Genomic DNA, 17440 nt, shown 5'->3' on the forward strand with positions numbered 1-17440 from the left:
TCCACAATTAATACATCCAAAACTCGATGATATTTGAGGCGACTCATTGCTTGTGAATAAGATGACAATTTCTATTTAAGCATGTTTGAGTGGGAGCAATCATAAGATGTCTTTATTCAAGCAAACGAAAACAAATAAGTGAGCTCTTCGCAAATAAAGCAGACAATGTTGCAAAGCATGAGTGGTCGAATGTTAAAAACACATTAGAAAGATATTTGACATACGCTTTTTGGACTAAAAAGGAAGTCAAGCCGTTAGTAACGTTTTCGATCATTGTAAATCAAAATCAAAGTGTATTGTGAAACATATCGACCCAAATGGTTGCCAACGATTTGATTTTACCGTTAAAATCTTGTAGGGCTGAATAAAAAGCTTATAATTATGTCAAATGCTAACCAAATAAGATGGTATGCTCTCCACATAAACGTGTTTTACGCCCAAATCATGCTGATAAAACTTTGGTCAGGTGATTGCTTGTCAATGATAGGACAACTCCACGTTTAAGTATATTTAAGACCATGTGTAGTAATAAAGCTCCACTACCAGGGGTTATGTGTCACGTGGCGCCCAGTCAGAGTTATGGTTTTGTACAAAAACAGGCTGTAGTCATAACTCTCTACTACCAGGGGTTATGCGCCACGTGGCGCCCAGTCATTATTAATTTTATTTGTTTTTTTAAATACTAAATCATTTAAATAAATTAACATAAAATTAAAAATTACATTAAACTTCCAAATAAAAAATACATTAAACTAAATTAAAAAAAATACATCAAATTAAAATAAAAAAACATAAATAATACTAATAAAACGAAAACTCATTTATATTTTTCTAAAATTTTCGCTCGTCGATTGGCTTTTAGAGATTGAACTATCGGGTCGTCTTCGGATAGCTCGTTTGATAAAATCTCGATGTCTTTGTCCATCTCATTCCTTCGAAGTAGGTCGACGGCGTCCAAATTTACTTGAAGTCGTTGGGTTCCAAGTTGGTGTAAATCTTGGAGTCGAGAGTTCATTAATTGGAATTGGCTTTCCAATTCGGGATTCGAACCCGTTGCCGACGACGAACCGGGCCCTTTCCCCTTTCCTTTGCCTTTGGTTCTTCTACCCCCTGGCCGAGGCATGTCGGTAGTATTCACGGGGTCATTATCGCTTAAGTAGAAGTTTCGAGCGTCGGAACGAAGCGTGTCTGGATCAACCGAAGATGATGTTTTAGACTTTTTTTTTACGCGGACCACCTTCGCCTTCGGCTTCGCCTTCGGCATCCAACACCATGCCCCATTTTGGGTGATGCCTCAATAGGTCTTTCCAAATGCCAAAGTAGTTGAAGGTCTCGCCGACCTTATGTTGAAACTCAACCAACGCGTTATCCATGACTTCCGCGTCCGAGACACCGCTACTCCTAGTTCGATTCATCCGAGAGAAAACCGTATGGAAAGCCATGCATTTGGTGTTTATGTCGCCCCATTTCGACAGTAACGAATCTTTTTCTCGACGCGAGTTCCCGCCAAGGTTGTGAAACCTCTCTATAATTTTGTGCCAAAATACCCCCGTTTTTTGATAGTTCGCTAAAAAATAAAAACATTACAAATTTAATGTTTGTTATAAGAAATTTAAAAATATATATATGCATTTTAAAAACCTACCGCATTTGGCATCTTCCGATATTTGACACCAAGCACGAGCACATAGTACGCACTCGTCGATACTCCACGTTATCACCGTCTTTTTAACCCGAGGTTCGCCGGCAGACTTCTTTGCGTGTTTTTTCGAACGTCCGCGTTGGCTCGAACCGCCCTCGGGTTGTGTCTCCGGCATGAACTCGACCTCGGGTTGGGTCTCCGGGGCGGGTTGGGAACCCGAACCCGGAAAAATGTTTGTCATTGGGTTTTGGAAACCGGGCAACGCATTTGGCATAGAGCTTTGTAGAAGTGCAAAGTACGCGGCCATTTGCGGGTCATACATTTGCGGGACGGATATGGTTGGCGTCGGGGCGGTAGATTGGTTCGGTTGTGGATTTTGGTTGGCTTGACGGGCATATTGACCAAAATCGAGAATATTTTGGTGGTTGTTTGGAAACATGATGGTAGAAATATTAGTGTAAAAGATATAAATATTTGTGTAAATTGGTAGATTGGAAGGAATGTGTTAAAAAATATGAGTTTGGTTTGTTTATATATAGTATAAATATAATTAATTAATTTTTTTTTAAAACCCCAACGGCTCCAAGACCAACGGTATTTTTTTTAGATGTGTGTGCCATTCTCGCGTTGTATCTAAAACGCACAACATAACGCGGGGGGGGGGGGGGGGGGTTGTACCCCCCACGTTTTCACCCACAACGCAGCCATTACACATGGTCTAAGTGAGAGCAATCAATGTATGGCGTCATCACGTGATGTTTAACAAAACGAACAATATAGCTAAGTATGATCAGTCTGATACTACAAACCCGTTCAAGATAAAGATAAACCTAACAAACCGGCTATATACATTAATTACAAATAATTTTATAAATAACACCGTTTTTAATATGAATTTTAGAAAATCGTTTTTTTTGTTAACCATATACAAAACCACTCTAATTTGAACATTTATAAACCTATCGACGATTTTTTTCAAAAATTAACCGTAAAACCAAACTAATAACCGTTTTCACCAGACTGGATCATAAACATCCTTAATTACATAAATAAAATACAAAAATCTAATAGATCAATCACATTGTTTCTAGTGATAATGGTACAAATAGGAAATCAAAAATAAACTAGAATGGTAATAAATTTGCAGATTATTTAGATGTTTTACTAATAAAAAAAATTTATATAAACATAATTTTATACTTCTAATACTTTTAATTATTTATAAACACATTCAAAATCTTACTTATATTAACACGTTATAAACTAAATTCAAACCGATTACACCCGCGTTAACTATAACCACACGAATCTATTTAACAATTCGATAGACGATCCAACAAACACCCATAATATAGCAAACAACACACCAAGAACCGAAAAAAACACAATACTTCTACTTGAACTCGGTTTTCCTAACCTTGTCATGGTTGTAGTGCGGCTAGTGGTCGAGGCGGAAGAAGCTAAATTTACAATTCTACCCCTGCTAAAGCTAGATATTCGCTTAAACGCCCTGTTCACAAGTGCACTACTTTCTGAGGCGGAAGCCGGAGTGGTTGGTATTGAATCAACAAAAGCCCATAAAGCAGATGAAAACTGAGAATCCGGATTATTATTGTCCGTGTTTTCGGGACATTGATTTAGATTTAGATAATATTCGGGTTTGGCGACGTTTCCTTCGATTACCACACCTAAAATTAAAAACCACGAAAAACGCGGAGAAAAAACACATTATCAGCTAATGATATTATACCGCTCATGAAACGGGCTAAGAAAGCTTGGTCTTGAACTCCACGAGTTGGCCTCGAGAGCTCTTGCCATTGGCCCATTATCCATCTGATTATGAGCCCGATAACGTTAGAAAAAATGTAAAAAAGAAAACGACATGATAAACGACTAAATATTATTCTACAAACTTACTAGTATCGAGTTATTAGTTACTTATATATTATCTTTTCACATTTACACGTCCTGTTTAGAAATCTCGGGTACAAATTCAGTACCTGATGACGGGTTGGAAACGGGCCTGCTAACTGTCTGCATGCTCGTCATGCTGCTAACGTTTTGATCACAGTGATTCCATAGATTGTAGCTTACTGGAAGTTCGTCGAGAAACTCGTGACCGTTTTCGGGCCCACCGGGCCCGGGCCCAAACTCCAAATTGTCCATATTATGGTAAAAGTCGAACTCTGATAACGAATTAAAATCAGTAACCGGGTCACAAATTCCCATTTCTGGACCGATCAAATCATCGATTTCAAGAAAATCTTTCTCGACATGACTCGTTGAACCCTCGGTTACGGGTTCAGGAAGAGCTTCGGGCTGGTCAATAATTTTATGCAAAAGCGCGACAATATCATCCGAAAAGCCCGTTTCTTCTTGTGTATTTATATTTTCGAATTTATTTATCGGGCCAGGGCCCGAGTCCGAAATGGGCTTTTGGGCCAAAAGAGAATCAATATCCAAACAATCTTCATCATCCCATTCTTCTTCAACAAACGGTGCACCGTACTGCTCACCGTTCTTAGGCCCGGCCCCACTTTTCTTGAATATTTTGGACAACACATAGTGTTCTTGAGCACTCGGGCATCTTTTGAGTTCTTCTTCATTCAAGGTGTACTCATGCATGACCCAATCGGTTCTTAGGCCCGAGGGTGCACGGCCTTGATAATAAACGAGGGTTTTTATATTCCCGACTGATGATGATTTTCGTTTGATGACTCGGTCTTTACCGGTTGCTTTCCAGTAACCATTCCTTGTGGCTCGACTTGATCTTCCACTGTTCGGGTATTTTCTATCTCTTGGGCTGAAAAAGAACCATTGTCGGTCCCCGGTTTTCAACTTAGATAGCCCTGCATATCATAAAGAAATAATATTAGAACTTTGACCGATTTTGACTTGAAAAGTACCAAAAAGTTGCTGACTTTTGTTAAATACTTGCAAAAAACATCCTAAACTAAACAATCAGCACAACAAGCAAAACTCATAACAAATAACAGTCAATAAATAATAAACAATTTGAGCTCAAGCTTTATTAAAAAAGCTCCAACCAAGCCGAGCTCAATCTCTAGTAAGTTAACGAACCGAGCTCGAGCTTAATGAAAAAAGCTCCAACCAAGCCAAACTTGAGCTCTGGTAAATCAAAAACAAGCCAAAGCTAGAGCCTGGTTGAGCTCGGGCTCGGCTCGTATACACTACGGAAGAGTCAAAACTTTTGGAGAACATAACCATTAACGGTTTCCCTCCAAAGAGTTCATACAAATTCAATATTTAAAATATGTAACTCTCGTTTATATTAAGATAGTTTGAATAGGTTTGATTAATTTTTATTATATATTTAATATTCCAGATATGTAGCTTGTAACCGATTTCCTTTTCCTTTTCTTGTATTTATACCTTGCTATTATTAATAACGGATTAAATTGGTTTGATAAACTTATTACACCAAATAATCACAAAATTCTAAACTTAAAACAATCAAATTCTTCAATGAACAAGATCCTAAACTAAACAATCATCACAATAAACAAAACACACAACAAATAACAAACGAGCCGAGCCCGAGCTCTATTCAAAAAGCTACAACCATGCCAACCTCAAGCTCTCGTCAACGAGCCAAACAGCCAAGTCGAGCTCGGGCTCTGCCCATATACATCACAAAATCAAAACCTAAAACAATCAATCAATCAATAAAGCATTTCATAATATCAACAAACCCTAACTAATAACAAATAACAGTCGATAAATAATAAACGAGCCGAGCTTTATAAAAAAAAGCTCAAAACCAACCAAGCTCGAGCTCGAACTCTTGTTAAGTCAAACGAGCCAAACTCGAGCCTAGTCGAGCTCGGACTCGGCTCTTTTACATCACAAAAGAGTCAAAACCACCAAATAATCACAAAAATTAAACAGCATCATAAACTGCACAATCATCACAATAAACAAAAAACAAATAACCGTCGATAAATAATAAACAAGCCGAGCCCGTGCTGAGCTTAAGAAAAAAGCTTGAAACAAGTCAAACTCGAGCTCAAACTCTCGTAAGTCAAACGAGCCAAACTCGAGCCTCGGGCCCAGCTCGTATACACCACAAAAGAGTCAAAACCAACAAATAATCACAAAAACCAAAACTTTAAACAATCAAATACTTCAATCAACACAATAAACAAAACCCACAACAAACAACACTCAATAAACACTAAAACAGTAATAATATTATTAAGTATTGACATACCAGGTAACTCTTCTGGGTCCCACTTATACACATCAACTTCGGCAATAATATCCATCTGAAGCGATCTCCGGCAGATCTTCCTCTTCAAATAATACAAAACCAGTTCTTCATCCGTCGGATGAAACCTAAACCCAGGTGGAAAACACTTAGAACCCATCAAAATTAGACCAAATTGAGATATGGGTTTGCTGAATAATCAATCAATTGACTGAATTGGAAAGTGGGTTTGGAGAATTAGACCAATTGGGATATGGGTTTGCTAAATAATCGATCAATTGACTGAATTGGAAAGTGGGTTTGGAGAATTAGACCAACTTGGGATCTGGGTTTGTTAAATTATCGATCAATTGAGTGAATTAGACCAAATTGGGATCTGGGTTTTCTGAATAATTGATCAGTTGATTAAATTTGAGTGGTGGGTTGAAAAATTAGACCAAATTGGGATCTGGGTTTGTAAAATTATCGATCAATTGAGTGAATTTGAGTGGCGGATTTGAGTAATTGGTTGATCGGAGAGTGAATTTGGGGGAATTGAAGGAAACGTGTTGAACAAGAAAGAAATTGAGACCCCCAATTTGGGGGGATTTTGTGGGTTGTGTGTTTTCTGGTTTGTTTATGGGTTTTTATTTGGTGGGTGAATGGATGGATGATGAGTATCTAGGAAGCTACCTTAAAGTTTTGTAATTGACATATTTACCCGTATGTCTTGATAATTTTTTGTTGCGTTTGAAGCCGTCTTCAATACTTCAATACCTAAGTGAGTCTTCTTAGGATAATAGGATGAGATGCCAAATGTTTACACTGATTTTGACGCTTCAAGTCTGACATACCCAAAAACATTATCAAAGAGGCAACCCGCCATTATGAAAAAAGTCTATGTTAAGTCAGGTTTTGGACTTGAGTGTGTCTTGAGAACCAACACGTCTTTATATCTTTGTGTTTAATGCTTTTGGTTTTGTTGTGTCTGATGTTTTAGAGCTACTTAGTCATGCCATTGTTATGGCCTAAGTAAAAGTAAGGATTAATAAATGCATTTTTAAACGAATTAGTTTTTTTTCTGATAAGGGCTAGTAGCGTATAGATTGTTATCCTTAGACCGTGTGCAGTCAAAACACCTCACCATCAATTGAGAATTATGCAAAAAGTGGCGTAGTGGGCAAAACGCCATAACTCTCCTACAAATAATTACATTTATTCCCTTCTTTCTCCTCTCCCCACACACAAACTCATGTAGAAAACGCTTCCCCAAAACGCTACCCCCATAACGCCTAAAAAGCGGTGTTTTCCAACATTATGAAGAAAAATGCATGGGATACCTTCTCCACTATGCTTGATGTTATACCTTTATTTTCATGAACATGTATAATCTTATATTTTTTTTAAAAAAGAAAAAGAAAGTTGAAAGAAACAAAGATGAGTAGATGACAAATTTAAGATTTTAACTATTTATGGGTGAGTATGAAGTTTCGTTGAAGATGTCTCCGAACTTTGGTGATGATACTTGCACTACTTAAAGTTTGACAAATGGCATATTCACTCACTTTCAAGTTTGAAGTTACATTATTTTCTTTTTATTAAATAATAACTTTAAGTTTATATTTATATAAATTTATGTAGAACATGATAGTTCGGTCTATATTTTGCTTTCCCTTTGACTACATGTCACCTTTCTTATTTGCTAAATTAGTAGCATGCACTTTATGTTATGTTAAAAAGTAAAAAAAAAAATGTAAAGTCAGGAATTTCTTTTTGATGTAGGATTTGTATCTCTTAAAAAATAGAGGTAAGGTTTGCATAACCCGTCCCATTTCTCTATAAGCGGACTTCATTGTTGGCCCAGACGGATCAAACAATCATATCAAACGACCTTATCAAACAAACGAACACGATATATTGGTGTGACAACCCACGACTCTTTTTATATAATCAAACGAACATAACAAACAAACTTCACGAACTTATCAAACGTACATGGAGATGAGACTCCTTGACTCTCTCATAAAACTAATAATCTAGACCCTATATATAGACTACTAAACGTGCTTTCCAAGATATACCTTTTTCTAAAACTACTACAATTCAATTAAGTAAAATAAATAAATCATAATAAACCCTTAACTTTATTAATATTCAAGATTAATCTTTCACTCATTGTGCGTATTTATTTATTTTTTTATATGTACATATTAGGCTAAGTGGTGTCACAATTTCACTTTCAAGTTTCAAGTGATACATGCTCAGTCAAGCATTTGCATCACATCACTCCAACTTAGACATATATAGGCATTGTTCACACTTAGATGTAACACATTTAAATTCTTCGGTCATTTTGTTGACCAATATTTTCGTGGTACAAGACAACTGGACGAGATACCTAGTCACCTCGTATAAATAAGATTTTGTGTTAAACTAACTTTAGGTGGGTAATATGTATAGCAGAAAACATAAAACAGAAAGACACTAATTAGTTCCGGAACTAAAACAAAATATAAACAAAAAAATATATAAAAATTAAAGTGGACTTTGTCGGTCCCGGTCATTGAGGTGGGCGACTTAGGTTGGTTTTCGTTACAAAAAAATATAAAAATTGAAGTGGTCCAATGGGGTGGCCTCAGTCTATGAAACTCAGACGTTGATAAACCCTGAGCGTTGTCGGTCCCAAGTGTCGAAGCGGTGAGTCTACGTGGTCTCCATTACATTGGTTATGACACCAAAAGTAAAGGAATTTTTTTGTTGTTTATTCATTTGTTGTTGCTGTTGTCACCCTTGGCATTTTTATATGCAAGGTTGGCTCGTGCGCGTGCATTGTGGTAAAATGACAGCGTTTTTCATAAACTAAAATGTACGGCATTCATGTTTAACTACTGAGTATTGATTTTTTTTCTTGTGGAAGTGAGGGTTTGTTAAGTTCTTTATTCGGATTTTGACACTGTTAACTGAAATATGAATCACGATTGGATTTGTTTGGAACGATTTGAATAATATGGGTATTTTGGTCATTTCACTGAAAAAATTCTGACGGAGTTGGTTTTGGGAACGAAAAAGGTTAAAAAGGATACCATAGTGGCGAATATGACAAAAAGTCTCGTTTTTTGCTGTACTGGTTAAAACACTAAACCACACGGACGAAAACAAACGTAACTCTAGTTTTTTGTTAACACATTTTGATTATCCTATAAATATGTAGTGTTTCAAACCTACATGTAACTTCTTATTAAATATGACATTTAATTACTTGTGTAACAAAAACAGAAATCATAGTAAATTCAATGTATGGAACTATGGATAGCCATTTCCATTAAAAATTAATTAATGCAACTTGTGTACAAATTCATATGATGCCATCTTAAGTTCTTAACATTCAAAATGCTTTTGAGAAACAAAATCTCCGTCTTCTTGTTGTTGTCGTTAGCAATATTTATACATTGCGAAGCGTTACGTCGACACCATAAGTTTTTTGTAAGTGGTTGTCTTTTGAAGTTCCTCGTCCGGTTCTTTAATTTTGCGTGTACATATCTTATCGTGTAGGTGAAGGAGGCATCATACACACGCCTTTGTGAAACGAAAGACATTTTAACTGTAAACGGGCAATTTCCAGGACCAACGTTGCACGTTCGTAAAGAAGACACCATTTATGTTAAGGTCCATAACAATGGAAGATACAACATCACCATTCATTGGTATTTCATCTTTTATCCATTATAAATTATTACTTTATAACACATGAACATATTCAAGTGAACGTTTTTTTAATATAACCTCTGCCGTTCAAAAAAAATTGTAGGCACGGAGTAAAACAACCTAGGAATCCATGGTCAGATGGTCCTGAATATATCACACAATGTCCGATTCAACCCGGACACTCATTTAACTATAAGATCATATTTTCTTTGGAGATTGGGACGATTTGGTGGCATGCTCATAGCGACTGGTCTAGAGCCACGGTCCATGGTGCAATCATAGTGCACCCCAAGTCGCGCACAAACTACCCGTTCTCCATGCCCCATGAAGAAGTGCCCATAATTTTAGGTAACACATACATGGTTTATTACCTTTATTAAACATAATTAAACATAAATTTACTTTTGGCGAATTTATGGTAGGCGAGTGGTGGAAAGAAGATATAATGACAGTGCTACAAGAATTTGTAGAATCCGGTGGTACCCCTAGAGACTCCGATGCTTATACCATCAACGGCCAACCCGGTGATCTTTATCCGTGTTCAAGTGAAGGTTAGCTTAGTAATTTCACATACACATACACAAAAAAAATATGAATATATTATTTTGACATTCTTTTGTTTAAATTTGTTAACTTTCAGAGACATTCAAGTTAAATGTGACATATGGCAAAATATATCTTTTACATATGGTAAATGCAGCCATGAACGAAATCCTCTTTTTCAGCATTGCAAATCATTCACTAATAGTTGTGGGAGCCGACGGTAGCTACACCAAGCCACTAACAAAAGAATATGTGTTAATCTCACCCGGCCAGACACTCGACTGCTTGCTAGAAGCCAACCAAGTGCCACCACACGGTCGTTACTACATGGCAACCAGAGCATATACTACTGCTACCAATACCCCTTTCAATAACACCACCACCACCGCAATAATCCAATACAATGGTGACGACTATATATCCACCACCTCTCCTATCCTCCCTTCGTTACCTTATTACAACGACACCACCACGGCTTTCGAATTTATTAATAGTCTTAGAACTTTAGACCCCCTTTTATTCCCTTTAGATACACATGACACACAAATTTATTCCACCATTTCAATAAACACATTCCCATGTCGAAACAATACATGTGATGGTCCAAATGGCACGCGGCTAGCGGCTAGTATGAATAATATTAGCTTTGTATCTCCATCCATTAGCATACTTAAAGCTTACTATAATCACATTACTGGTATCTTTGGCACTAACTTTCCTAGCAACCCGCCTTTGTATTACAACTTTATGGGTAGTAATCTACCGTTGTTTCTACAAACACCCGAGCGAGCCACAGAAGTCAGGGTGATAGAGTATAACTCGATCGTTGAAGTGGTTTTTCAAGGTACCACATTGGTCGTGGGACTTGATCATCCAATGCATTTACATGGATTTAGTTTTTATATCCTCGGTTGAGGATTTGGTAACTTCGACCCGTGTAAGAAGCCATGAGCTATAACCGGGTAGACCTGCCATTTTGGAACACTGTTCTTGTTCCCATAAATGGTTGGGCTACAATTAGATTCAAGGCTATTAACTCGGGTAAGACACTTATGTTAAAGACATATCTTCAATTATGAATTACCTTCTTCATTATACTAATGCTTGCTTTTTTATTATACGGTATTGGGCCCGGCCCATGGGCTTCTATCGGACCAGTCAGGCCCATTGGGTTTTACATGGATTTGATTTTTTTTTTTGTTACTAATATGATATATGAGTGTGGTTTATGCATTGTCATCTCGAACGACATCTTACATGGGGGATGAATACAGTGTTCATTGTTAAAGATGGAAACAGGACAGAAGAACGCATGCTACCACCGCCTCGTAAGATGCCTATGTGCTGATCATGAGTATGCATATCTTATACTAGTTATAAATTTCTTAAATTGTTTCAATAATAACTATAATGCATTGTTGAATTGAAATAACATAATATTTGTGTTTAATCTATATTCCTCAAATAGAAAACTAACTTTGCTACAAAACAAAGTTATAATGAGAATACTTAGTTGTAGTCTTGTAGATATACACATATAGATATACAAAGTGATGTAAAATAGTTTAAGTTTGTTAAGTATTTGATTTTAATTAAACAATCTTTTTTGAGAACAAGACTAAGTAAAACTCGATCTTTTTTTTTTTGAAAATAGAGAGAGTCGCAGCACGTGTTGTGCATGATTATTTATTCGGTACATAGGAGGTTTCTGGTGTTGAATCAAGCGAAGTAAATTTAACCAAGAAAGCGAAAGTAGACCCTCTCTTGTCTTGTTGGTGATCATCCAAATAAAAACATGTAACTAAGAGCCCAAACATTACACCCACAACCAAATACCTGATCCAGTTGAAGTTGAACTCTGGGGGAAGAACTAGCACCATCCAAGCGAGAAAGGAACAATAAATGCCGAGAAGCCACCAATAAATTTCAAAATGGTGTAAAAGACATCCCTCATTACTTGCCGACGACTACAAGGGTAGAAAATGCAACGATGCCAATGATGTTAAACACTATGTTATTTTCCAAATTAGCGCGTATAATTTCATACTCTATTGTTTTGGCTGGTTAAAAATAAAAAAGTTCTTGCTTTTAGATGTAAAATGGTAAATTTAAAGAAATAACATGTGAAAACAATAAAATAAAATAAAACTTTCCGGTCAACGGTCGTGTTCGTGTCGCGTTTGGGTTCACGTTTCTGACATGATTTTTGGGTTTACACTGCGTTGTGAATTAACTACACACTTTTTAACACCCCTAAATTTGAGATTCCAATGGAGATGTTGTACCCTCGCGGTTAAATCCATCTTCGTCGATGATTCTGATGCAAATACTTCCGAAAACATTGTTTACATCGATTAGCTCAACATTCATAGATAATATATATGGTTAAAGTAAATGTGTATTGATTAATACATTTTGAACCCACGAGATATGAAAACTATAATATGTTTTAATTAGTTGTTCGAAAGAAGTTTATTTGTAACGCGTAAGTTCTTAAAATAAGTAGTTTTCGAAACTTACCTATGGATCCGTCCTACATATATAATAATGGATGTTGTTTCAAAATGTAATTATAACAGAGAGTCAGGTAAGCGGACAACAAGCTACGTCGCCACCTCCTTTTAAATGACAAAACCGATCATACTGAAAACAACGTTATAATTTAAAAATTAATTCATATATAAAAAGTTCTTGCTTTAAATCTATAAAATCCTCCAGCAATTTGAAACGAAATTAGCATCTCGGCATGTGAACTGGCGGTGGCAGCATGCTTTCTTGAGGTTGTTTGCCATTCTTAATGATGAAGACCGTATTCATCCCCCATGTAAGATGACGTTCTAGATGACAATGCATAAACCATACACCTATTTAACATCAATAGAAAAAAGACAAGGCATTATATATAGATAACAAAAATAAATAAAACGTGATTGGTAATTTAGGGGTGTTTAGCTGAGCTTCTTAAAACTGCTTATTTGGTTATTTGATTTTTGAAAATCAACGGCAATTGTGAAAAGCTCCAATTTGAAGCTTTTCAAGCTTTAAACTAAAGCTTACCAAAAAACTTTTACTTTTCAAAAATCAAATAACCAAATAAGCAGTTTTAAGAACCTCACTCAAACACCTCCTAGTTAATATAAATTTTATTATCTTACCTGGGTTTGAAGCCCTAAATCGAATCGCAACCCATCCATTTATCGGGACGATAACAGTGTTTCTGAATGGCGGGTCAACTAGGTTATAGTTCAAGGGATCTTTCTTTTCATCATAGTTACCGAACCCCCATCCGACAATATAAAAATTAAACCCATGTAAATGCATAGGATGATCAAGCCCTGCAACCAAACTAGTCCCTTGAAAAACCATTTCCACTTTTGTCAAATATTCTAACACCTTAACTTTTGTTGCCTTCTTAGGTGTGAGTAGATACAATGGTAAGTTATCACCAGTAAAGTTGTAATATAATGGTGGAACATCAGGAAAATGTGGGCTAAACACGCCGTTGATGTGATAATAGTATGCTCTAAGTATATCAACCGAAGGAGAATCGAAGCTAATGTTGTTCATACTAGCCGCAAGTCGTGTACCATTTGGACCGGCACATGAGTCGTTTCTACATGGAAATGTGTTTATCGAAACGGTTGAGTATATTTTTAAGTCATACGCGTTTAATGAGAATAAGAGTGAGTCTAGGCTTCTAAGGCTACCAAGGAAGTTAAAAGCGGCGGTGGTGTCGTTATAATATGGTAGGTTAGGTAGTATAGGAGGTGTGGTGGTTATAATAAGACTACCATTACTGCTGTATTGAAGGATTCCGGTGGTGGTGGTGTTGTCAAAACTAAGCTGACTGGCGGAAGCGTATGCTCTAGCTGCCATGTAGTAACGGCCTCCTGGTCGAACTTGGTTTGCTTCAAATATGCAATCAAGTGTTTGACCAGGGGCAATTACTACATATTCTTTGGTCAATTGCTTGGTGTACATACCATCGGCCCCCACAACGGTTAGTGAATGATTTGCAACGGCGAAAAAGAGTATTTCGTTCATTGCTGCATTTACCATACGCAACATGTACCTTTTTCCATATTCCACATTTAACTTGAAGGCACCTATAGAAATGTGATCAACACTATAGATAAATATACTTAAAATTTTTCGACTTTTACGTATGTGAAATTACTAAACTAACCTTGGCTTGAGCATGGATATAGATCACCGGGTTGACCATTGATGGTGTAAGCATCCGAATCTCTAGGAGCACCACCGGATGCGACAAATTCCTCTAGCACTTCCATCACATCCATTTTCCACCATTCGCCTAAAAATAATTTGACACGACTAAAATTATAAACGTCAATAGACTGGACAGGTTGATTATTGGATAAAACGGGTCGGCATAATCATTATTAATAATAAAATGTGACACAAAATAATTGGCTAATTAATAATAAAATGTGTAAAGTTTGCTACTTCTAATAAAACATAACCATTTAGAAATAAACACTAATAATGTATCTTGTTTGTGTGTAAAACATGTAAATGTACCGAATATTATGGGTACTTCTTGATCGGGCTTGGGGAAAGGGGAGGGTGTGCCAGGCTGGGGGTGCACCACAATCGCACCATGGACCGTGGCTCGAGACCAGTCGCTATGAGCGTGCCACCAAAGTGTTCCAACCTCCATAGAAAATATGATCTTATAGTTAAATGTGTCACCCGGTTGAATTGGGCATTGTGTGACATATTCAGGACCATCTGACCATGGATTTCTAGGTTGCTTTACTCCATGCCTGTGATTTAAACTTATCATTTAAAATATGTTGATATACATAGAATCAATATTTATAGAGGTTAAGAAGAAGTATGATTCATTGTATGCGAATTATAATTCATTAAAATTAAACTAAATAAAAAAAAGATACAATTAGAATGTTTAATGAAATTCCCATTAACATTATCATTAACACTAAAAAAAATATTATTTTCTTGGAAACGGAGAGATTTTTAACTCTATTTTATATTGTTCGTATTTTTGGTATGCTTATAGAAACTGTAAAGTTTTCTTTTCTTGAGATGAGTGGTTAAAAAACTTTGTTTTGTTTTTTATTTCTTGCCGAATTCTACGTTTTTAATATAATCTCTGTCATTAAAAAACACTAAGAAAATATTGATATGTAAATTTGAGTTAGTATAATAATAATAAATTACTCAATAAATAAACATAACTTTATTATAATAAAATAATAATAAAATGTGCATAATATTCATATAATAAAGTGTAATATAATATGATGTAGTGTAATATAATATATTATGATATAATATGATACAATATTTCATGTAATATTATTAACTATGCATTATTTATTTTTATCAAAATTTTGAATAGCAATGAAATTGTTAATTAGTTTTCAATCACTTTGAAAAAAAAAAGTTTAAATCCTTCTATTCAAATCTTTCGATTTGTTATTGTCTTATAAAGATCTTGACCACTTACTTCTTTTAGTTTAATATAGGTTCAAATGAAACAAGCATAAGTTGGACCATATGTTCAATTTACCTTTAAATATCATTTTTTTAAAATGTTAAGAGAATTCACAGTCGATCCTTCATATTTATACAAGTGAGTTATCTATATTGTATTGAGTGGTTTTAAGTGGAGAAAAAATAAAATTTTGTTGTTCATCAGTAAATTTAGTATGTTCAGCCTTTTTAATTTGTTAATATTTTTTGAAAGTGACTGTGATTGAAGAATATATAATAGGTCATACATAATTATATAAAAAATATTATTTAATTGAATATGAGAGGAAAAACAAGTGATTTTTTGTATAATTACATATATGAGATGAAAAATAGACTATGAATGCTCTTATATTACTTGAACAAAAACTAATAAAATATGTTTATGACAATGTTAGACACGGTCATGTAATCTCGTGATAATGTTTCATTTTTAGTTAATAAACCAAATTAAATTTCACTAAAAATAAACACAAAACAGAATAATAATAAACCAAAATTGGTGTTTAAAATATTCTGAAGCAAAGAGTTCTCATACCAGTGAATGGTGATATTATATCTTCCATTGTTATGCACCTTGACGTAAATAGTATCTCCTTTATTAACATACAAAGGTGGTCCAGGAAATTGCCCGTTTACAGTTAAAATGTTTTTGGTTTCACAAAGACGAGTGTATGATGCTTCCTTCACCTAAAGGATAAAAAAAACCGGATGTCACACATTTACATAAACATGCAAAAGAATGAAAACTTATGTTCCATTTCAAAAAAAAATTACTTACAAAAAACTCATAGTGTCGAAGCAATGCTTCGCAAAATACGAATTTCACTAACGCGATAAAGATTAACGACACAATCTTGCTACACGACATGTTGTAATACAAGGTGATGCCTCACACGGTTTCTGTAGTCGATATCACATGAATTTATACACAACTGTTTGAGGTGTGATATAAATTCTAAAAAGTAATGTGTATATGATAATATATTCTTACTCTTTTGTATTTGACTTATTATGGTTGAAAAAACCAATTAATGTAGCGTTGAAACTAATATTCATTCGGATAATATGATAACAATGTGAAGAATATGATAACAATACGAAGAATGGCAGAAAACACGGTTTTATGTCAGATTGTAAAGTCGTATCTCATATTTAATGCATAATTGATGGATATAAGGCATGTTTGTTGGTTTATTAAAAGTTACACTTCAAATTCCATGTACATTTTTTACTATTAGTTTTTATACAATAGTTAGAACTTAGAAGTATAAAAAAATAAAAAAAAGTCGGTGATCTATTAGTAATCTATTGCCCAAAGACAACATAAATAAGAATAAAAGAAAATGATTAAGGTGTTGAAGAGGTAGGTCCCCGCAAAGACCAGTTGGACCCGCAAGACACACATTGAAGAGGTACGTCTGCGCAAAGACCAACTTGATCCGCAGGACCCACCATGCTCAGAGATGAAGACCTTACACGCAGTAAGCCAGCTGTTCCCGCAGGAAAGCCTCCCTTGGTACAGTACCCTGCCTGTTCCCGCAGCTGTGGGTACAAGCCAAGAAGGAAGGCTACCCGCACTAATAGTAAGGCTACACGCATAAGGCACTAACTCTTATACTTCAGCAATGTCACCTGAAGGAATGAGCAGGGCGGGAATATTCCCGCCCAAAAGAGCCAGTCCGTACGCTTCTAGAAGATCTTTTGTACTATACCTACCAAGGTATGGACAAATAGACAAGATCTGACAAAAGCAGCCCATGAACCAATCACAGGGTGACAGCTCACCGACAATAGTACGAGGAGGAGCACGCTCCAGTACA

At 35.7% G+C, this 17440-nt stretch overlaps 2 protein-coding genes and 1 pseudogene across 2 annotated transcripts; 1 reads left to right on the forward strand and 2 right to left on the reverse strand.

The window, feature by feature from the left end:
- Window positions 1–2872: 2872 nt before the first annotated feature.
- LOC143552890 (NAC domain-containing protein 17-like) lies at window positions 2873–6459 on the reverse strand. Its single transcript, XM_077043005.1, has 3 exons — window positions 5874–6459; window positions 3643–4491; window positions 2873–3330 (listed from the first exon to the last, which is right to left on the reverse strand). The coding sequence occupies exons 1-3, from the start codon at window positions 6028–6030 to the stop codon at window positions 2936–2938; spliced, it is 1401 nt and encodes a 466-aa protein (XP_076899120.1). The 5' UTR covers window positions 6031–6459; the 3' UTR covers window positions 2873–2935.
- A 2748-nt stretch (window positions 6460–9207) lies between these two features.
- On the forward strand, window positions 9208–11445 carry LOC143552868 (laccase-15-like; annotated as a pseudogene).
- A 1385-nt stretch (window positions 11446–12830) lies between these two features.
- On the reverse strand, window positions 12831–16488 carry LOC143552882 (laccase-15-like). Its single transcript, XM_077042995.1, has 6 exons — window positions 16399–16488; window positions 16156–16307; window positions 14640–14884; window positions 14284–14412; window positions 13253–14203; window positions 12831–12961 (listed from the first exon to the last, which is right to left on the reverse strand). Exons 1-6 carry the CDS (start codon window positions 16486–16488, stop codon window positions 12831–12833), a joined length of 1698 nt encoding a protein of 565 aa, XP_076899110.1.
- Between the last annotated feature and the right edge of the window lie 952 nt (window positions 16489–17440).

This window comes from Bidens hawaiensis, unplaced genomic scaffold (assembly GCF_021521415.1).
Source record: "Bidens hawaiensis isolate Kalapana, Puna unplaced genomic scaffold, B.hawaiensis_p1.1 tig00017043_1, whole genome shotgun sequence".
NCBI lineage: Eukaryota > Viridiplantae > Streptophyta > Magnoliopsida > Asterales > Asteraceae > Bidens > Bidens hawaiensis.